We start from the raw sequence: 24,259 nt of genomic DNA, 5'->3' as shown, positions 1-24,259 counted from the left end.
ATAAAAAAGACTGATACTTGCTTTTTTTATAGTTACAGCCTGGATATATTCTCTTATATATTTAGTCACTTACTAGCTACTTAGGTATAATTTGTTAATCCTAAAAACTGTGCAATGTTACTAATCAGTAATGAGATACTGAGATACAAATTAAACATTTCATACTAAAATTTAAGATTTCGTTTGTCTGCAGACTGTTAAGGGCAAGCTTGCATACATGCCAAACAATGGTCAATTAGTACTGTTAACACGCGCCTCATCGCTCACATTCTTCACAAAATTAAGTTCCATATGGCTGCAGTCCCAGTAGGAGAAATGGTTTAAGTCATGCTCCTTCATACCTCCTTTGGTTTTGGTTTTTTTTGTCTCGAGCGCCATAACGTGGAAGGTCGGCAAGTTAGAGGCGGGAGTAGGTGATGCCCGCTTTTCTTTTCAACATATCTCTTACTCTTTCTTAAGGGAAAAGACGATTTAAACCAAATGTGGCAGGCCTAGTGGGATTATTGTGAAAAAATATATTTCATAACGTTCTACTTCTAGGGAACTTGTTTTTCACAAATATTTAATTAAATGAGAAATTTTGTTGCACGTATTTCGTTTCTCGATTAAAAACCGGGACATTTATGTGTCCCGAATGATTATCTCAGGAACCCAGGTCATGTGTGTGAATAACAGGGCTGTCCTGGCAAAACCCGGACTACTTGTCAACCTAGCTTCTACCAAAAGAACGTTGTGTTTGAGACCTTACCCTTTTTAAGTGGTATGTGTTATATGTACACAATGTTTATCATTAACCTTCAGAGTGTAATTTAAGCTGTGGTAATTATCCTGAAACGAACTTTTTTTAAAGAAAATTGCGGAGCTTTTCACATTTGATTGTAAAGAATACTATTTCTATCAGTGGTACTTTCATAAAAATTTGCTAGTTTTTACTCTGTGAGACATAATATTTGTAGTTTTGCCACATGCTATTCGTAGGGTTTTGATCACAAAGAAATATTAATTTTTATTAGTTCAAAGTTTATCGTATACGAGAAGAAGGCAGTGAAACAGGGAATTTCGAAAATGCAATATAATTCCTGATTTGCGTAAAAACAATAGGCCTACCTACGTAACTTAAACATTACCGACCAAGTCAAACTAAATCGTATCTTACAATGATAGATTTGTGATACGTAATTCGTACGCTCAGTCGTTAAATGAGCTCCTTTTTCTTTCAACATAATGCGCCAGTCCTTGAATGGCTACGAAATCAAAAGCCATATTAGGGGTACTAAGCAATGATTGGTGCGATTTTTAGCTGCGTTCTTTACGTTATTTATTTATTTCATATTACATTAATCCGTATTGTGATAAATCACATGAATGTGGAACGGGTCAAGGTTACATGACACAAATATAATGCATGCATGTGAAATGCACCATAGAAAGATGAGTAAGTTTGACGGTTAAAATCAAATCAAAGAAACAAGAAAATATAGTACATAGTGCAACTTAAATAGTTAAAGATGAGTTATAGCAAAACACATTAAAACAAAGTTTTAAGAATATAAATACCAATGGCAATCCAATTTTTAAAAAAGTCATCGCTTTATCTGCAGGTACTCATAATACGAGTAGAAGGAATTTACAATTAGGTATTCTCTTAATTTACGTTTAAAAGTAGGTAAGACATTAATGTGAACTGTAATATCTGAAGGAAGAAAGTTAAAAAAAATTTTGTGGCAGAATAATGAACACCTTTTTGCACAAGACTTAAATGTTCAGATCGCTATGTAAATCATTTTTTGACGTTGTATCATAATCATGACATTCACTGTAAAAAGAGACTGGTTATTGGAAACAAAAATCATCAAAGAAAATATATATTGAGCGATATCTGTTAATATTTGCAACTTACGGAACAGATTTCTGCAAGAATATCTTGGATGAATACCGCTGTTATTCTCAGAGCTCTCTTCTGTGCAGGAAATATTTGTTTGGCTAAGGCTGGTTCCCCAAAATATTATGCCGTATGAAATGATAGAATAGAAATAAAACACTACCAGCAATCTTCACTCAAACTACACCAAACAATGACGGTACAGAAAATGTTTTTCAAAAGTCTTTAAAGTGTCAGAACTGTACAATTCTGTGTTACCGTGATAGCGTTATAGATTTGTGTTAATTGTGTAGGCTACCGATAAGCAACTCGAAAGATAAACTTTGGGTAATGATATTCAGTAAAGTTAGGGTTATTAAACGTACATACGAAAGCAATTTAGATGCTGATTGAAATTTTGAGACAACTTACTGTATTTTTCTTAAGAGTTCCCCAAATCTTAAAACTCTGCTTTCGTAACTCATAGTTCGAACTTTTAAACAGCGCGCTGATCACAAAGAAACGAACGAACTTACGACGACGAAAAGTTGAAGTTCCAATTATCTGTTACTTAGTAAGGGAAGAGTTTACAGTACTGTATGGAAATAAATGAAATTTTTGTGTCATTAGAAACCCTCCTCTTGGTTTCTAAATACATTTATTGGTCTTCCGACGGTACACAAAAACATTTTTGTAACGCCAAGGTTTCCTGCCCTGCAGGCACAGTACACAATATGATAGATCAGCACGTGATGCATATATTTAAATTATGATTCCAACAAGTGTGTACAGTCCAGCACATTTTCTTTATCTACGGATGTGTCATTCCTACCCAAGTGACGGAGCCACACACAGTCACTTGACGATAGCATTTAGTAGTCTCCCAGACTCTCAGAAGAGTGGAAAACAAGTTCGAACATAAACAATGAAAACTCTAACGAGTTGTTTGCTGTTCTCTTTAGCTATTTGCGTATCATCTGTTACAGCAAACGTCCAGTTTTGTGGTGAGTGCTCTTCAAATGAAAATCGTACAGCGTGAGGGTTATGGCTTTTTCCCTGCATAAGCATAGAAGTTGGCTGTGAAGATTCGCATCCCTACTGAATTCGAATCATCAGTAATAGGCCTACTGAATTTAAACTAATATTCTTTCTCGAATATCTTATTACTCAAAGCTTGGTGCTTCAGTGTGTAATCAGTGACATGTCATTCAGCCAAGGTATAGTGTTTGATTCGCGTTTACGTTTTTGCAGATACTGTCACACACCAGCAGTTTGTGACTAAATGATTTGCTATACATTTGTCATATACTGATTAAATATACCAGTTTGTAAATCTTAAGAATGTTACATGTAGAATTTTAAACTTTTTCTCCCTGTCACAATAGATGGTTTGTTTGTGCTTTGTTATTATCGTAAGCTACGCAAAGAAATGTAGGCCCAACCGTGCAAGTTTACTGATCTTAAAAACCGAACTAGGTAACTTTTAACGAATTTCATCCATTTTTAAAGATGGAAAGTTGTAGGTAACCATGATACTGTGGTCAGTCATCCCAAAGAGTTTAATTCAAATGAACCCATAGTGAGAGTGCATTTTTGGTGTAAGCTTAATCCAAAGCTGACTAATATGATAAAATTACATTTACTGTAGGTCAATGTGTGCTCTTTTTCTGCTAAGAATTTTTTCATGTAATGAAATCTAAGAATTGAAATTATGTGGAATGATCTTGTGTTTACTTTACCACATCTTTTGTCAAGACATTAGCATGTTGAGCACAAATACAGAACATTGTGACTGCCTTCTTTTTTAGTGATGGTAATGTGTAGTTGTCAGAGATTGTAGGGAAACTGATTTCACAATGATTCATACAACTTTGGGTAGCTTATGACGTGAACTCATAGGCCTATAAGTATGCTTTTTGCTTGCATGCAGTTAATTCTGGCATTTAAATTAAATTTATAATTTTAAAGATAAGAAGAGACTTATTCAGATAACATTTAATATTCTTGTGTTGCCTCCATTGAATCAGAATTAAAAATCGTTAATAGATCTACTAAATAGCTAACAGACGTTTGTTTAGTCCAGATATGTTTGTTTGCTTACTTTTTAATAGCTGCCTCAAACTAGTCTTTGGACTTAAGACCACAACAATAAGAAGTTACTGGATTATGACACACTGTGAATTCTAGCTGCAGTACAATAAAGATTTTAAAATTTCACCTGTGCAATTCATAAAATTATCCTTGTAGCTTAACATCTCAAAATAAGTTACATATGTGTGTTTTTTGCTACATTTTACGTAGTAGGATTGCCATGTTTGTTACTGTTACAGATTCAGACGTGGGAAGCTGTGTCAATGTGACAGTGTCTGGGTGTGCAGCTTCTGCCGCTGAATGTGACCTGAAACGTGGAACTAATGTTGGCATCACAATATCATTTTCTGTTTGTAAGTAGGGGCCTTCAATTCTGTGATATCAAATTATGGAGGGTTTTGTGTGTGTGTGTGTGTGTGTGTGTGTGTGTGTGTGTGTGTGTGAGCGAGATATTTATCGATGGTAGCACAGATTTGTTTTGTATACAGGTGTGCGACAGCCTCTCACAGGTTTACTCTGACATAGAGCATGCAAGGGGACTGTTAATATTTCATGAGTCTTTCTCCTATAGTATGGATTAAATTGGTTGGTGTCTGACTTAAGGTCTGCAACAAGTACTGTCTGCAGGGAGCCACCATAGCACTTTGCTCTCTCCTGCAATAGAAAACCACATTTAAGTCTCTGTCTCCTACAAATATAATTTAAAAAATCTGTTATAAATCCTTATAGTTTTCTAAGCATGTCAATAATCTGTTCTTAATTTTTATAAAGGTGGAGTGTATGATTGTTCTTGAAATAAGCTGCCTGACAAGAAAAAAGTAAGCACCCAGAAGACATGGTTAGATGTTTCATATACATAAGCTCCATTGGCTGGTATGTAAATGATGAGAGTTGCAATTCTCTGTAATAGGTGTAATAGCCACCAGAGTGCACTAGGCAGTCCATATCAATACAGGCAGGCTAGGGAAAAAATCTTACCTTCATAGTATGCAGTGTTATTTAATTTAGTGTATACTAAAATGAAGGACTAAGTAAGGAACATGTATTTTTTTGTTGTCTCCAAAAAATTTCTGTTGCTAGATACAGCCCTCCAAAGACGACACTGCGCATACCATTTTGAATGGGTGAATTTTGGAAAAAAATTTAAAATGATTTTTCTCTGTAACAGTTCTAAATATTTTGTTGGCTTTTTTTATTTGAAAGATAATTGCTTTATGATTACAAAGAAATCCTTCATTTGGACTTAATCTGTCAAAGATCTTGTACTATAGCGTTCTGAACTTTGTATAATTTATGGGATATTTTTTCCAAAAGTGCTGATCCATAAAATTTTGATTTTTTTTCTGTTGATTAGTACCATATAGTTCTACATTCCCTGGAAGGGAGAGATGCCACTTTTGGGTTGAACAGGTTTTATAAAAAACATGTTTTTGCCATACATAAAACCTTTTTAATTATCACATAACAGGCTCATAAAAATCAAACGCTAGCCTTGTTTAACATAATTTTAGTTTTGAAAGATGAGAAAGAGACTTTTTTTTTCCAAGCATTTTAAATGGTTCCAAAATGTATATGAAAGGTCCAAAGGCTTGAAGGTTTTCATTTTTACAACTTCTGTGCACTTTGTTTTGTACTGAAATTAGCCGGTCAATGAACTAAAAATGTGTTCCACTGCTTCAGTGTCTTACTTTGATATCGAGTGATGCCTTCCTGTTGAACCAATAGGAACTGGAGCACTTACAATCTTCAAAACATTGTGAACAGGAAGTGAGCACTGATCGTGTTCTTGCTGTCCTTCAGCTGGAAACCTATATCCAGCAGCTGGTCCATGTCATAGCATCATGTTCACTACAGTTTCGTTTAACTCATAACTAGTGTCTATAATCTCTGAAATCCACCAGTCTCTCTCTCTCTCTCTCTCTCTCACTCACTCACTCACTCACACACACACACACACACACACACACACACACACACACACACACACACACACACACACACACACACATCCTCCTTCTGAGGCTGTGAATCTGAATATTATCCTGCTGTTTCTGAGGTGTTGACCGAATGAATGAAATTTATTTCTTTCTCGTTAAGGATACAGGGTAATTTTGCGGCTCAGTATTATGTAAAAATCAACACCTATTTCTTTCAGACACTGTTTAAATGTATATGTTTTGCAGATTTTTTGGTTGATATCAGGTAATGCAGCACACTTTCTAAACATCTTAAATTTTAATTTTTATAAATTTTTTTCCTAATAAATATGTTATTTTTTCTATAATTTAGTTGATTCTTCAATGAAGCTTAGGTCTACTACATAAGTATGGACTATTGCAAGTCACAGAAAAAAATTAGAGCAATGCTTTATAACCTTTAGGAAATGTTTGTACCTGAATTCAGAAAAATGCAACTTGTGGGGAAAATATGAATGAAGATATGAGTCCAATTAAACTGTGCCTCAGAACATTCCTGAAGCATAGTCTTCATCCTGCAGCATTTCATCATCTTCAAGCTTCCTCTTGGCAGTCCTGTTAGCACTTCTTGCTTCTTTGGTAACTTGAAGAGTGAATCTTTGAGCTTCATGCACCCGTTGTCTGTCACACGCAAGCAATTGAACTTCCATATTAGAGTCACATTTTATGCGTAAATTTCTCAGGACTTCCAACCTTCCTATCACTTGATCATTGAAACATATCACTGCATCTAGTACACCAACTTTTAATGTATTTAGTCCTACAAAAACATTCTTGAGTAATCTTTCCTACATGCAATGGTTGAAACTATCATTTGTATTATGAGTGCCCGCATGAAGACATTTACTAAGCAAAACAAGGTCACTCAGGTCTCTGAAAATGGGTTTTATTTCATTCATAGCAGTCGCAGTAAGAGAATGCTTATGATATTTGACCACTTTCTTTTGATTTTTGGTAACCACACAAAGAATCTGCTCCTTTAGAGCAAAGTCTGTGAACAGGGTGGTCATCTGTGGACAACTTATGAAAGTAGGTGGCCCATACAGCTTTTCTCATTGCTGTAACATCAGAGGTGCAGTTTATCTAATAGCCAGTCCATAATATATCTGAAGAACATCTATTTCAGTTTCTGTCTGTCTGCCCCGGCCAGACAGAGATTTTCCGTCGGATAGCAACTTTCTTTTCATTTCTGTTCATAGCTTCCTCAATCTAGCATCCATCCTCTTTTGCACATGTCCACAGCACTCCAGTTTTGTTACCAAGGTATCACCATAAACACTGAAATCATTAATTTTGTTGAAAGCTTTCGAGTCCCCATCGCCTAGGTACTTCGTATATCTAATGTTGTAAACAGGCACCAACCTCTGAAATATTTCTAGAGCTCCATCTCACTCCATACCTCCACTGTAGCCATCATAATTCTTAGAACACTGATGCTCAATATATCCTTCAGTGTTACCATGGCAGATGTGGCAGTACTTAGACAAGCACTCAACATCAACAAGTTTTCCATTCTCCAGAGAAGTAGCACTTACAACACCATTCAAGGAACGATATCCTCGACATTGCCATGTCCCATCAACTGCAACAGCAATGTCTCTGGTTCCACTAATATTTACAGTTTCTACTACTGCATGTTTCATAGACACTTTAGACATAACTGTCAAGGCACCTTAAAGTATTTTTATGTACTTCCTGAACCTACTGGGAGGAGAAGAAAGGAAAACCACAAAACATTTGAGCAGCCTTTTTTCCTTTTTCTGTTGCATGCATTTCATACACTAACTTCAAATTCAGATCATATGAATTATGCACAATTTTTGAGGTAAATTTATTGCAGGATCTACACAGAACAATTAATTTTGGCACTAGACCCTTCCTGCTACTTTGTTGTTCAGTTATTTCCAGGCAGCTTACACCATCACATTGTTTACATTTTGCCACTTCCTTTATCAAAGAAGATAAGATGCCCCCATCATCAACAACAAATCCACTACAAACACCATCATTGTTAACACAAAAATTTGAATCGCCAAGAGGTGTGCCATGCAGGAGTTTCTTCCCTGAATAACTGATACATAGGTTTCTTTAAACAGTGTGGCATGCTTTGTTTGTGAACTGATTACCACGGAATTTCCGTTTATTGAATTTCTTGATGCGTGGCATAGTTCGTATTTATTGCACACTAAAGGATATGTAGTTGTACAAATATATGTAGCACTTGGGCAACAAACATTCAGTAACATGTGAACAAACTACTTCAGTGAAAGAAAAGTAAATACCAGCAGAGAAAGTCATTTACAGACACTAGAAACATGCACTGTTACTAACATATTCAATGTACCACACATGTAATCACTAGAAACACAGTTCTTTTCGAAATAATACTCATTTCTGTAACAGAAATAAAGGGGGCATGGTAGCATACGTGACCATAACTTTAAAATTTGGTATATGTAGGTAATTTTTCATTTGAAACAATATAATTTATATATCAATGTAATCAGGAAGAGTATAGAATTTAATAAAGTCATAAAAAATTTCTAATTTTACACCATTTATAAGCACCCTGTGTCCTCAAAGTGCGTGCAATATTAGTTCGCCCATCACTTGAGTCCAAAAATGTGTCTTCTGAATTCCTTTCATGGGTAGTTTGTATGGACCATTCTGCTCATGAAATTCTTCAATTTCCTCTTTGGACCAAAGAATGAGGTGCTGTGAATGTACAAGATTTCGTGACTCTCATAAAATCCTCGGTAATCTAAATCACAGCTGTATTTGGCCTGGAAAGATTGTTTTGTAGCATGGTGCTTCAGCAGGCCTCCTACAACATTACAAGGCCAATTCCCGTGACCAGTAGCGCTGTATACCCAGACAGTTGGCACAAGCGACTTACTCAATTCAAACAGGTAGTAACAATTTTTAAAATGACTAGGAGCACCATCAGAAACAATGAACTTCTCTGCCCCTGTTTTCAGTTGAAGAATTTTGCGCATTGGTAGCAAAGGATGTGCTGAGTCATGTCCTGTGTCATCACTTAGGACTGCAACACTTCTGGTCTTGTTTTGAAAATATGTCGCTCGCTTAAAAATTGAAACATGGTCATTGCTCTACCCTTGTACTTCTTGTGGGAGAATTACAGACCAGTTCTCAGTGAAATCACAGTGAAGCACTAAACATAGTTCTTCAGCCTGTACACACCCTTTCACTTCTGCAGTGCATTGTTGTTGCAATTTCTTTAGATGCTGGTGTGTTACTGCTTTCGATGACCATTTACCAAGTTCACCAATGAAATTGTCAAAGGCAACAATTTTCATAATTAGTTTATTTTCCTTCCATGTCGCATATGTAATTTCTGCAGAGTTATCTGCTATGTCTTCCAGGCCAAGTGTCCATAAAGACAGTCCTCTCTTTCCAGGTCAGTCACCACATTCTTCAAACAAACAAGTCTCTCTCTTTATGTCACAGACTACTAGTGACTTCACACACAAAACCAAGGTGTCATACGTCGCATGCTCCAGCAGCTTCTTCAAAGTTACCACACAAAGTTCAAAATTCATGCAGTACACACACAGGTATATCTAGGTGGGTGTGGAACTACCCACTTAGTTCGTAGTGCGTAAAATTTTGATCTTCCAATATGTGAAGTTGTATAGTTGCTCTTATAAATTGCAAAAGTTTCTTTAATACTGCGAGTCATGTACCTCTTCACTTTCACAACTTTTTGACCTTCAACTGTTGCAATTACAGTGTCATTTTTGTTGGCACTCTGGCGAGAAAAGTCCCATTTATCTTCCAGATAAAATGACTGCACTATTTGAACTTGAGCTGCTTCTACAGGATGACCATAATAGGGATCTGGTCTTTCAAAGATTTCTTTTACAGACCTCACATTTCTTGATTTGTCTACCATGTACTTTGATACTGATGGAACATGGTTCAAAATTGTTTTCTTTGAAAATGTCTCTGGAATAATAGTTAAAACTTGCACCTTTGCACTGTAGGGTGCACAATATTCAACAGCTGAAATGATATTTGTGAAAAATTCCTGTCAAGATGTGCAAAAGTGCTTTGGTTCATTTACTTCTGAAGATGAACTTTCTACTTTAAAGAGTGTGGTTGGTTTTGCCGTAGTGTATTCATCCATAGCTTTAGTAACTTTTCTGCACTTTTCGATGCATAGAGCTTATGACTTGAATTCACTGACCACGGTTTCTTAACAGGACTAACACCTACCTCTTTAGTTGATTCAGGGTATTTCATTCTTCCTCTGTTGATGCAAAATCTGCACCATGTGAGGCTTCTCCTTGTTCAGATACTATCATTGTCGTTATTCTGTCAAAACATTTAGAACACACAGTCATCACTGGAAACATCTTCCCTTCGAAACAGTCTTCAAATGAGAACACTTCTTCCCACCATGAACAAAGTCTTTTTTGTTTGTCTTATATATCACACTTCATGAAAACACAGAACTCACTGGATGGTCTCAGATTTCTTAGAAGCCTCTTCAGTAAACAAATTAGCACTGAATAACTACAATACAGGAACCTGCAGTGAACAACCACAAGAAAGAAACAGATAAGAAATTACAACAATGTGTAAGAAATAACTGCAGCAATGAAAGTGAAAAGAAATAACTGAGAAATAAACATTCTAACAAAGAAATTAGTTAGAAACAACTTCAATGGAGACATACATTACCCTTGACAGTAAAAAAAAAATTAAATTAAAAACCTGTCCAGCTTAAAAGTGGAAGATTTCCTTTACAGAGAATGTAGTACATCATGGTACTAATCAACAGAAAAATGTTTTCTGGATTGACATTTTTGGAAAAAAAAAGTTTTTCTGTAAATTACAAAAAAATAAATAAATAAATAAATAAATAAATAAATAAATAAATAAATAAATGCTGAAGGTGATAGTAAAAGAACTTTGACAAATATGTCAATTGTAATCGCAAAGCAATTTATTATCTTTCAAATTAAAAAAAAATAAAAAACTCTTAACAAAATATCTAGAACTGTTTCTGAAATTCGCATCTTTAAAATGGTCTCCACAGTGTCATCCTTGGGGGCCTGTATCTCTGGATAGGAATTTTTTTGGAGAAAACAAAGAAATACATCCAGAATGAGATTTTCACTCTGCATTGGAGTGTGCGCTGATATGAAACTTCCTGGCAGATTAAAACTGTGTGCCCGACCGAGACTCGAACTCGGGACCTTTGCCTTTCGCGGGCAAGTGCTCTACCAACTGAGCTACCGAAGCACGTCTCACGCCCGGTACTCACAGCTTTACTTCTGCCAGTACCTCGTCTCCTACCTTCCAAACTTTACAGAGCACTTGCCCGCGAAAGGCAAAGGTCCCGAGTTCGAGTCTCGGTCGGGCACACAGTTTTAATCTGCCAGGAAGTTTCAATGAAATACATGTTTCTTGCTTACTCCTGAATTTTAACATATGCTAAATTCAACAACATCAGCGACTATGAAGGTAACCCCCCTGCCTGAAGTGATATAGATTATGCCATTAATGTTATTCATGCTAAGTATTACTTCCAGGCCTGGTGGGGTATATAAACTCATAAACAGAATCTGATGTTGATTGATCCCTGCGAAGCCCATAGACATTATGCATATTCATATGCAACAGCATTATCAGCATCTGATGTAATATAAAGGGGAGGGGGGGGGGGGGTCTCATTGCGAGTATCCATTTGACCAGCTGGTAGTCATGCAATATAGAGATTTGTGTGGCATTTGGAGGTGACAGTGGACCGATGGTGGACTGTGTGGAGAATGTGGACCGATGGTGGACTGTGTGGAGAATGTGAGGACATACATACTTCTCATCAAGCTTCCAGTTGACCACTTCTTACCACTACAAGGGAGGATCGCCTTATTATAGTGCACCACACACATTGTAACCCCTTCACATCCATGCCCGTCATCTGGGAACAAGTAATGGAAACCCTTCAACATTCATTGTCATCCCACACAGTTGGTCAACAGCAGATGAGGTAATTACCATCCCACATTAACATCACAAGACAAATTGCTACGTTTGGAGCCCTGCCGTGATCGGATTACCAATGAATGGTGTCACATTGTGTTCAGCAACAAATCGCAGCTCTACCTGGGATACCCATTCTTCCAGTGTTTACGAGAGGCGCTGTGGTGTTGTTCCTGCTGACATGGTGTGGGGAGCCTTCGGATACAACTTCAGATCACAGCTGGTAGTGATTGAGGGAAGACTGATGGCACAACTGTGTGTCACTGGCAGCCTGTATCCTCATTTGTAAACTCTCGTGCCACAGCGCCGTGGTCCCCCTAGGGGGCTCGCCACTCTGGCAGGTTCGTGCTTGGCTATCATGAAGCCCCAGGCTTTGCAGCACCTTTCCCCTTCCGTGCTGCATGTCTATCCTCTTGCTATTCTTTTTCCCCTCCCAGGAACATGCCTGGGATGTTTTCGGGAATGTTGTGTATTTCTGTATTTTCGGTAGTAGACATCGGAACAGTCTCTCCACTGTTTTTCATTCCTTTTTTTCTTTCTTCATTCCCCTTCTATCCTTCATCCACTTTGTTTGAGGTTCCCCTTTTTCTTCTTCCTCCCTGTGCACTCCTGAAGGCCAGCCCACCCATTTGATCCATAACACGTGACTGACTAACCCGTAATTCCCAGCCCTGGGTCGACAGATAGGGTTCGCACGTATCCCCTGGTACGGGCCAGGCCCAAGGAGGGGTGATTGCCTTAGCTCTACCTTCCCAAATTGTCAATTTGACACTCTGTGAGATGTTCGGGAGGTATGACCTGAGGCTTGAACAGTCACCTAAGGTGGGTGCGCACCCCTCTGAGGGGGTACCCCCAGTTGGAAGGAGCATGCCATTGTAGATGCGGGCAATCGTGGGAGATTTTCTCACAATGAGCCAATTATCACCTTTACAGCCAACATCTGCTAAATAACGGAATGAAGTTCATGATTCAAAGACCCTCCCAGCTGCAACATGGTTCTTCGTGGTTTTCCGTACGGAAGACAGTCAGTTCTTTGCTACGGTAAATCCGTATATTATTCAGAAAGGTGTTGATACAAATGATGGCCCTGTCATGTCCTGTTCATGTCGAGGCCCATCAAACACTGAATTCTTTGTGTGGTGTTATTTACACTAGGCAGCTGAATGGTTTGACCAAGGCAGAAGTCCAAATGTACCTCCCTGATCAGGGTGTCACTGCCATCCATCGGGTGATGAAACTCTTTCTCACTTTTGAGAGAGCGATGCTTCCATCGAAGAAGGCTATAAAGCTATCACAGTCAGTCTCTACATTCTGACTCCCATGTGCTGCCAGTGTTATCGTTACAATTACACTCGAATATCCTGTTGACACCCGAGCAAACATGTAACCTGTGGTAAGGATGCTCACGAGGGCGATCATCTGCCTCCTTCTCCCCGCAGTATCAATTGCAAAGGCAACCGTGCAGCCTCCGCCTGATATTGTCCGTATATCTCGATGAGCGGACTGTCAGAGATCCGGGTGAAGGAAAAGTGCCATACCCGATCGCTTGCAAGTTGAAAACGCTGTGTTCTGCCATCCGGCACTTGCATTACTGGTCTTGCTACATCTCGCTCCATGAAGGAAAGGCCACACAGACATGCAACGTCAAATTCAGCGCCGTGGTTGTCAAATTGGCCAACAAACATCTGAGTTTTCCTCTGCCAACCGGAAAGTCTCCAGGAAATCAATCAATTCCTGCCCTGGACTCTGCTGACTGCCAGAGGGAGAATTCTGATGCCTCATGTCCACTTGGCCTCTGCCTCCAGGAAACAAAATTGCATCCTCACAACCGCTTTGAGCTCTTGCATTTCTTTCTGGTCCTCTTTAACCTTTTTGCTCGAGGATGGCACTCCATCTCGTGGGGGAGTCGTGCTGCTCTTCTGAGATGATGTTCATAGTCAAACCCATCTCCCTGACTACATGGCTTCAAGCTGTTGCAGTCAACATTTTCCTTCTTCACTTCACCTTATCCCTTTGTACCATTTACACCCCTCTGTCATTCGGTGTCACCAGGGCAGACTTCCTCCAGCTTATTGGGCAACTCCCTCACCCATTTCTGCTGCTCGGTGGCTTTAGTGCACACCATCCCCTTTGGGGCTCTCCTCTTGGTTGACCTTCTCAGTGCATTTAACTTAATCTGCCTTAACATGGAAGCACCCACATTCCTTTCAGACGCCACGCTCACATATTTCCATTTGGACCTCTCCTTCCGCACTACCCAGCTTGCTCATCGTTTAGATTTGTCCATTCTCTCCGACACATATTCTAGCGATAATTTCCCATGTGCTATCCATTTGCTGAGTCCTACCCCACCTTCATGCACACCCAGATTGCAGCTTTCTACGGCCATCTGGAATCTTCATTCATCTCTGGTGACTTTGACAAGCAACATCCACTCATGATGATCAGGTAGAATATCTTTCAAACATTATTCTTACGGCCACAGAACGTTCCATTCCTCGCACTTCCTCTTTACTGCTCTGTATTCTGACCCTTGGTGGACTGAGGCATGTCGTGGTGCAGTTCCTGTGCAGAGATGTTCTCTCTGCGATTTTAACCAACATTCTATGATGGCAAGCTCCATTCGTTATAAGCATTTTCATGCACAGTGCTGTCACGTTCTACGAGATAGGAAAAAACTAGCTGGATTTCATTTAGTAGTCCTTTTAACAATTGCACTCCCTTTTCTGTAATGTGGGCCAATCTCTGACGGCTCTCTGGGACCAAGGTCCATCCGCCCGATTTCCGGCGTGGCTGTAGCACATAATGTCATAATGGATCCTATTGCTATTTCCAATTGGGCCACTATTTTGCGGAAATTTCGAGCTCCTCCCAGTATTATTAGGGTTTCCTCAATCGGAAACGAGTGGAGGAGGCTGGGGCGATACCCTTCTCAGAATTTAGAGTGCTACAGTGGCGTCTTTACTATGTGGGAGCTGTAAAGTGCTCTCACTTCATCCCCATACTCCACCTCAAGGCTGGACGATGTTCACATTCAGATGTTGCAGAACCTTTCTCTTGAGGGTAAACACTTTCTCCTTCATACGTACAGTTGCATCTGGGCAGAGGGCACGTTTCTCAGACACTGATGTGAAGCCACTGCCACACCCGTACCTAAGCCCAATAAGGACAAACACATTCCTTTTAGTTATCACCCCATTTCTCTCACCAGCTGTGTTTGCAAGGTGATGGAACATATAATTCATGCCCGGCTGGTATGGTGCCTCAAGTGTCTCAATGTACTAACCACTGCACAGTGTGGATTTCGCAGTTGACGAACTTGTGACTTTGTCAACCCATGCATGAATGATTATCTGCAGAAATACCAGACTCTGGCCGTGTATTTTGATTTGGAGAAAGCCTACACCACCTGCTGGAGTACTGCTATCCTCCGTACTCTCTACATGTGGGGCTTCCATGAGCACATACCCAGATTTCTTCAGGAATTTTTAAAAGACCAAGTTTTCAAAAGTATGTGTGGGTTCTGCCTTGTTGGATACCTTTATCCAGGAAAACAGTGTGCCTCAGGGCTTCCTCCTGAGCATCAAGCTCTTTGCTGTCGCCATCAACCGTATTATGGCCTGTCTCCTGCTGGGCATCTCTGGCTCCCTTTTCGTTGACGATTTTGCCATCTATTGCTGTTCTCCATGCACTTGTCTCCTGGAGCGGCATTTTCAGCATTCTCGATCATCTTTACTAGGAGAGTATCAACAGTAGTTTACTCTTTTCCACTAACATAACGGGTTGTATGAATTTGTGGTAGCACAGTTGTTTCCTTCCAAAACTTTCAATTCCAGGTATGTTAGGAACTCCCATACCTCCACGTACAATGGCTACAGTGAACCAACCACTACCATGATCAAAAGTATCATTAATGTCAATACTAAAATTAAGTCTACAACCACAGAAAACAAGGTCCGACGACAAGTGCAGTAGCAGCAACACTCTTAACTGGTATGCGGTACCAGTTAAGAGTGTTGCTGCTACAGCACTTGTCGACGGACCTTGTGTTTTCTGTGGTTGTAGACTTAATTTTAGTATTGACATTAATGATACTTTCGACCAGAAAATTCCATTTGTTGAAACTACGAAATTCCTAGGGCTCGTGCTCGATAAGAAACTTTCTTGATCCTCCCACATGTTGTACTTGTCTCACATGGCCACCTGCTGTACGTAGTCCCTCAATGCCCTACCTGTCCTCTGCAATACTACCTGGGGAGCGGACTGGACCACTGTCCTCTGTTTCTACTATTCCCTTGCCTGTTCGAAACTATGTTATGGGTGGTTTTTTTTATGCATTTGCATGTCCATCCCTCTTATGCCATCTCAATACTATCCACCATTGTGGCATCCGTTTGGCCACTGGTGCCTTTTACACTAGCCAGGTTGAGAGTCTGTATGCATAAGCTGTCGAATTACTTCTGCCATACTGTTGTGAGTTTCTCCTCAGCATGCTGTTTGTTTGCCATGCCTGGGCACCCATCCTATGCCTCCTCCTTCAATGACTCGTTTGACTGCCAGTATCAGGCGTGTCCCTCTTCTGTTACCTCCTGGAGTTCGATTTTGACTTTTTCTGGGGCAGCTTTACTTCATGCGACATGCCGCTTTGATAGTGGGTGTGAACCCTTCAGCACCTTGACATCATGTGGTGGCCTGTGTTCGCCTTTGCCTTCATTCGTTTCCTAAGGGCAGTACTTCAGCCTCGCTCTGTCACCGTAAGTCTCTTGACCTTCACACAAAACTTCGCAATAGTGCTTTTGAGTACGCTGATGGTTCTCGGGCTGACCATAGTGTTGGGTGTACCTTGGTCACTGGTACTGATGTTTCTCCATATTGCCTTCCGGAACACTGTTCAGTATTTACAGCGGAGCTCTTCACCCTCTATCAGGCCACTCAGTACATCGGGAAATACAGGCTATTCAGTTGTCGCCTGCTCCGACTCTCTGTGCCCTTCAGTGCTTCTGTATGCCGTACACTGCCCATCCGTTAGCGCAACAGGTCCAGGAAAGCTGTCACTTACCCACTCTTGATGGAGCCACTGTGATGTTTGTGAGTTCCTGACCATGTCAGTCTGACAGGAAACGTGGCTGCTAATGCTGCTGCCAAGGCTGCAGTTCTCGTACCTCAGCCTGCTAGTTCTTACATTCCCTCCGATGATATCTGTTGCTATCTGTCAGCAGGTGGTGTTACATTGGCATCACCACTAGTCCTCCCTTCATGGGAAAAATCTCGGGGTTATTAAGCCTCTCCCAGCGGCTTGGACGACCTCCTCTTGGCGCTTTCACAGCGAGATCAATTTAATTAGTTTGTGTATTGGGCACAGTCTTTTTAGCTATCGCCATTTGTTAAGTGGTGCTCCCCCACCACTTTGTGCTCATTGCCCTCAACATTTAATGGTTGGCCATTTCCTGCCCCTTTTTTTTAAAAAAAATCCTTACATTCTCACTTATGTTTGCCATCTGAGTTATCGGCAGTTTTAGCGAACAATGCAGGGGCAGTCGACCATGTTTTACTTTTTATATGTCGTAGCAATATGGCGGATGACATTTAATCTTTAGGTTAGGACTTCCGTTTCTCTATGGCGCATTTTATTTATCTTGCTCCAAGTCCCTGTTTTTAGTTGTCATCCCTTCTGTCGATTGGGCTTAATGTGTAGTCATTTTTAACTCCTTTTTTTGTCTTCATGTTCTATGTTTCTGAAATGGGCGCATGTGACCCTGCTTGTTTCTGCCTGTTAAAAAAATAAAATGGTGCCATGGTGCTATTTTCCAGCAGGTCAGAGCTCATCCACACATGCCATGCTTGCGTATGAACTGTTTGATGGTAAGGTACGCTCAAGCCAGCGAGGTCCCAAGACCTGTCCCAGACATAACGTGTGTTACCAGCTCAGACATCAACTCATCCCTGTGCCAGCAGTTGCAGGCCAACTTGCCTCTGGAGAGGAGGCATCTGCTTTGACAGCCTTACCAACTAAATTGGTGCATGCATCTAGGGCGGTAGTGCAATGCCATATTGATAAGTGAGCTCTTACTGCTGAGTTATTTAAAAATTTGAATCGATTTCCTAATCACTGAAATAACATCACATATCCTGTCAACCCATGAAGTTTCATTTCATTTTATCCTTCCCTTCCGGGTGCTTCATTCTTTCTTTTGTCAGGTGTGGATAATTTTTTTTTGCATTTGGAAAAGTTTCCTATTAGAGGATTGGCAGGAGGCACAAAGCTTTGCACAGTGGAAGTGACAACACGGTAGGAGCTGACAATGCAAGTTCAGTTGCCATTTGTGTATTTCTGATGGGAGCAGTCCAGCCCGCACACTGGCAACTGCCGTCTGCTTTAAGTAGGATGGTAAATAGCATTGTTGTTACTTTGCTTGGCTTGGTCACTTACAGCATTTTAATTATTCTTTCTTTTTTATTAAGGCCAAATTTCTTGACTTGCACATGCAACACATTGTTTTTTCACTATTGTTCTTCTGCTTCTGGTAAAACCAATATGTGGACTCTGAATCTTTTTGACTCTGTATCAAAGCATAGTGCATCTGGATATTTCTTTTATTGTATGAGCTGTTGATACATTTATTTCTATTTGCATCTAATACTTCATTGAAAGTGCTCTTGTCATATGTGTCACTGAGGCAGTCATTTTTTCCATTTACAGATTTATATTGGGATGAATGTACTTTTTAATAATAGTCACTTCAGTGTATTAATTAATATGAAAATACTTAGTAGTGACAACATCTGGTGGTATCAGGGGTAGTAAATTGGACCATAAATGTGTGAATTTGACTGGTTGCGGTGCAGACAGGGACAAGGAAAAGACTGTTAGACATTGAGCTTTTGGCCAAAGCCTTCGTCAGAAAGATGCATGCGCGCACACACACACACACACACACACACACACACACACACACTCTATCTCCAGCTGCTATAAGGAGAATGCAACCGTCACATTGAATAAAAGCAGCAATCCAGAGGGTGGCAGAAGTAGTGGGCGGATGCATTGGGCACATCTTGCAGCTGGGTCTTCTGTGGGGATATGATCCCTGTGGCAAGAGATTGTATTGGGAGTGGTATAGGGATTGACCAGCATGTCGTGGAGGTTAGTTGTGTGACGGAACACTACTTCAGTAGGTATGGGAAGGATCATGGGTAGCATGATTTCAGGGCATGAGGATAGCTAATGAAAGCCCTGACAAAGGATCTGGTTCAGTTGTTCCACTCTGGAGTGGTACTGTGTGATGAAAGGGGTGCTCCTTTGTAGCTGGTTCTTGGGGGTGGTAGGAGGACTTGTGTGTTTGGGGGGGGGGGGTATGGCAAGGGAAATCTGTTTGTGGATTAGTTCTGGGGGATTATGCCTGACTGTGTGAAGGCCTTTGTGAGACTTCTAGCTTATGAGGTTAGGGAATTCTTGTCACTGCAGATACGCTGTCCTCAGATGGCCAGGCTTTATGTGTGGGGGGGATTTTTAATGTGGAAGGGATGGCATCTGTCGAAATGCAGGTATTGCATATCTGTGACCATTTATACTGCTCTTCTTTGTACATGTTCAGCATCCCCTCTTCCTCTTATTTGGTACGGGTCCCACTATTTCAGCAGTAGTCTAGGTTGGGTTACATGAGTAAGTAAACTTCTCTGTAGACTGATGGGATGTACCTAGTTTTCTACCAATAAACCAAAGTCTGCCACCAGCTTTACCTACAATTGAGCCTATGTGATTATACTATTTCACATCTGCATAAAGACAAAGGTATTTGTATGAATTGGCAGATTCCAGTCCTAATTTGTTGATATTGTAGTCAAAGGACACTACATTTTTACTTTTGTGAACTGCAAAATTTTATGCTTCTGAATATTCAAAGTGAATTGCCCACCTTGGCTTCAATTCAAAATCTTATCAAGTTTTGACTGAATATTTGTGCAACTTTTTTCTGGCAGGACATTATTACAGATAACTCCATCTACAAAAATTCCACAAGTCTGCAAAGATCATTAACATACAACATGAACAGCAAGGATACCAACACACTTCCCTGTGCACATCTGAAATTATATCTACATCTCTCAGGACTGTCCATCCAAGATAACATGCACTCTCCCTACCAAGAGACCCTCAGTTTAGTCTCAAATTTCAACAACATAGCTGTAGGATGGATTGCTACTCATTGTACAGATGATTCAAGACTCTACAGCAAATGGATATTGGACAATAGTTCTGTGGATCACATCTGCTACCCTTCTTGTAGACAGGTGCGTCCACAGTATATCATAATTAATAGAGGAACAACTCGATCGCAAATTCAATATAGAATTTGATATGGATTTCTGTGTGTCCTATAGTTTTGTTCAGTTTCAGTGTTTGCAGCTGTTTCTCAACACTACTGTCACTATCATTTGTTTCACCCGTAACTTCAGTGATGCAGAAATTACCAGTAAAGTGGGTCAGTACTCTCTGTGAAAGAATGTTTGAAAACAGGAATTGGTTCCTGTCTTACGATGAGTGTCTAGACACTGACTTCGTCCAGAATTTCTTTGGGTTTTGCGAGAAATCTTTAGATAGTATTCCGCTGTGGCAGTTGTTGGAGGCTTCAAAGCCAAACATGTTTCATTCTGCACCACTCTATCTATAACCCTATGCTTTTTGCACATACTATTCAGTAGTCTGCATCTTTAGAACACATGTAATCAACCTTTTTTTATCTACCACCCACTTTCGCTTCTGTTAGTAATAGAAATTGTGTTGTTAGTAATAAAAATAGTGATAAATGCCCATCGGTTCCACAGTAATGACAATTTATAATGTAGAGAAGTAACTTTAGTGTTATAAAATTTATGTGGTGGAGCTACAGCAGGTTAAGTCATATTATTATAATGACTTACTAACTACTTTATCAAAATTTTATGAAATACTAGTGAAAATATTTTTATATCTGCTATTGCCCACTGTGAAAGATGTAAAACCCACTAATGTGCAGTAGGAACCAGGCTGACTACCACTGATTTAGAATTTTTTTTACAATGGCTGTATACCTCCCATCATGAACTATTCTACTCAGTGCATAGCTGTGAAGTGCATGGCCAACTATTCTTTTAACTTGAGCCATGGTTCTTCTACACCAGGAGTGGCCAGAAACTCTGCTTGCGGACGGTGCCTTGGCATGCAGATCACTGTCTGTACTCTGTTTGCACACTTCTGCCACCATTCTGCTATGTTGTCTGAGTGGGTGAACTGTAAATGTACCACTTAGACAGCACAACAGCTTGCTACCATGTTTTGCTACATAAGGAAATTTGAAAAACTTAAGCTATGTCTCATGAAGAGAGGTGTTATACTGTTACTGACTGTTGGCACAAGAGCATACACCTGGAAAAAAAAGGGAGAGTGTTTGCCACTGCATTGCACCAGTAATATTGTGCAAGCCACATTGTTCCTTGTAAAATTGTTACAGTGTTTAAACTGAGATACAGAAATAGGCAAAAAACAAATAGTCTCTATAGCATGCTCTGAGGGATGGACTAATATTATCACAATTACATGTGAAAGAAAAAATTCTCTACTGATTGTGCCGTGGCTACAATTTTTAACAAAATGAATCAAAAACAATACAAAATTTTCATCATTATTTAATTGCTTTTGCTTTGCTGAAGCCAGAATAAAATTGATATTGGTGCAAATGTCACACACACAAGTTGATTAACAAAGGATATACCTTTGGCTGCAGATGGACAAGTGCACATTCAACTAATATCACAAACGGGTTTGAAAACATCTGAAAAACAGATGCAAGGTTGACAGTGTCTTGAAAAAGATTTGGAAAACTGTTCCTGTATTTCTTCCAACACCAAAACTAATTGTACACTCTTTTTTTAACACCAGAGAGATTAGGGAAATGGGTGGTCTTCTTTGCCCTATCCTTCATGCTGCTGGCACAATAAAAGATCTACGGGTTCTAATGAATGCCCTTACTACTTAAATCGATTTTACTGAAAGTCTTAAGTTACATGAAATCAGCCTATTAAAATCTCTGGTGGAGCCCTTCTTCTTAATATTCAGCGGCTGGCTTGCTAGAAAAGATCTTCACATACGTTATTATTGTTAAGCGCTGCATTCAGTTGGGAAAAAATCGATCGTTTTGAACACTTCGTTCAGTTTATGACAGATCTAAAATTTCAGATGTGGACGAAGCCTTTTTGGACGATTTCAATAAAACTCAGAGATTGCAGGCTCTCTTCGTCACAGCTGAAACTTCCCAATTAATTACAGGCCCCAGACAATCATCAACAATTCAGACAGAGAACGCATTCGTCATTCACTCTAAAATGAAATGGTCACAAACCTTATTTCTGAGGAAAATTGTATATTGAATCCATTTCCGTACATGTTCCGTTTCCGTGGATTTTTAGTCTCATGAAATTTACTTTTACAAGTCCTTCTTTCTCTTTGTCTACCCCGCTAGCGGCACAAACTTTCCTGCCTCGCTTTATCGCGAAGAAGAGTAAATAAATCTCCTTTTGCAATACGAAAATCTTCCAACCGATACTTTCCGAAGCTGTTCCTTTCTCTCTCCTTTCTATCTCTCTTTCTGAAACTATAATGACCATGGAGCATACACCTGTGTACCTCTGTTGTTCCAAAGAATAAACGTACTCGAAAAATACCTTGGCGTCGACGAGCTGTCGGCGCATATATTACTAGAAAATCTGCTCAGATACTTTTCATACGTAAATAAATGTGGATGATTTGATTGACCATTATTAATTATTGCGTGGTAGAGGGTAATTTTCCGTGGGGAGATTACAAGGTCCCCCTGTTGGCCAAGAATATACCAGTTGATGTCCAGGACCACTGACGGACACTGCAGTGATTTAAACAACACCCTTCACAGACCTCTTCACTTAAACGTCTCCATGCTAAGGCTCCATACCATATTTAGCAGAGTAGAAAGGAACATTGTATTTCCTCCCTGGTGACGTATGCCTATTCATTGCAGGTTTGGTTCAAGCTCTGTAGCCTTCTGGGTTGCCAACGACAGTCAACTGTCCAGGGTCTTAACCTCCAAGATGCTCTCTGCACTGATCTATTGGTCCTTGCAGAACACCTCGTGACACACTTTGTGACAGCATCAGCATCCTCTTCCTGTCCTACTACCTTTCTCTGGCAGAAATGCTGAGTTAAAACAGACCCCTCCCCCTCTGTTTCAGCCCACACCACCATGAGCCCTATAATGAACCCTTCACTGAATGGGAATTCTTGCAAGCTCTTACCTCTTCATGAGACATAGACCCAGGCCCGGATCCCATCCACAACCAATGATGGAACACTTGGACATTCCCCAGAGGCGACATCTCCTCAGGGTCTTCAGCTGCATTGGCTCACAGATGCTTTTCCGCCACAATGGCAAGACAGTATAGTTATCCTTGTCCTTAAGCCCGGGAAGACCCAAATGTTTCTTGACAGCTACTGTCGATTAACCTGACAAATGTACATAGTAAACTGCTAGAGAGGGTGGTTTAGATTATGTTGGATACTCGAATCTCGGGACTTTTTGTCCCTGTATCAGAGTGGCTTCTGGGGAGGACGATCTCCAACTAACCATCTACTCAGATTGGAAACAGCAACCCAACAGCCTTTTACTAACTGCCAGCATCTTGTTGCAGTCTGTTTTGACCAACATAAGGCATACAACATTGCTTGGCACCATCACATTTTAGTTATGCTCCATGACTGGGGCTTCTGTGGCCCCATTCAGATTTTTATATGAGAGTTTTTATCTCGCTGGCTCTTCCGGGTTCAAGTTGGCATTTCACTCAGTGCCACTCGGATTCAGAGGAATGGTATCCCACAGGATTCTGTCCTGTCGCACTCTTCCTCATAGTTATCGGTGGGCTTGTAACCTCTGTTGGGCCTCTGGTGGAGCCCTTCTTCTTAATATTAAGCGGCTGGCTTGCTAGAAAAGATCTTCACATACGTTATTATTGTTAAGCGCTGCATTCAGTTGGGTGTTGTACACTGACGATTTTTGCATATGGTGCAGCTCCCTCTCGGTAGCATCTGCTGAGCACTGGCTCCGAGGTGCCATCTGACGGGCCTCTGCATGGGCCACCTCCCGTGGCTCCCAGTTTTCTCCCTCCAAAACACAGGATATACATTTTTGACATCGACCCACAGTACACGCAGATCCAGAACTTTATTTGGGTGACCAGCTCCTCGATGTTGTAGCACAGTCCCATTTCTTGGGCCTTATTTTCAATAAAAAGCTGACGTGGCTGCCCCACATTA

The 24,259-nt window shown here is 40.3% G+C and overlaps 1 protein-coding gene across 1 annotated transcript in view; it reads left to right on the top strand.

Moving 5' to 3' along the window:
• The first annotated feature begins 2,608 nt into the window (after positions 1-2,608).
• The window catches only part of LOC126106403 (NPC intracellular cholesterol transporter 2 homolog a-like), a 33,896-nt gene continuing 12,245 nt past the window's right edge, over positions 2,609-24,259 (top strand). Inside the window, exons 1-2 of the mRNA XM_049912673.1 lie at positions 2,609-2,865; positions 4,192-4,305. Coding sequence (XP_049768630.1) covers positions 2,787-2,865; positions 4,192-4,305 — 193 coding nt within the window. The 5' untranslated portion in view covers positions 2,609-2,786. The remainder of the gene's footprint in view (positions 2,866-4,191; positions 4,306-24,259) is intronic.

This window comes from Schistocerca cancellata, chromosome 10 (genome assembly GCF_023864275.1).
Source record: "Schistocerca cancellata isolate TAMUIC-IGC-003103 chromosome 10, iqSchCanc2.1, whole genome shotgun sequence".
In the NCBI taxonomy this organism is placed as follows: domain Eukaryota; kingdom Metazoa; phylum Arthropoda; class Insecta; order Orthoptera; family Acrididae; genus Schistocerca; species Schistocerca cancellata.
The sequence above is the reverse complement of the archived record's forward strand: the minus strand, read 5'-3'. Positions and strand labels throughout refer to the sequence as shown.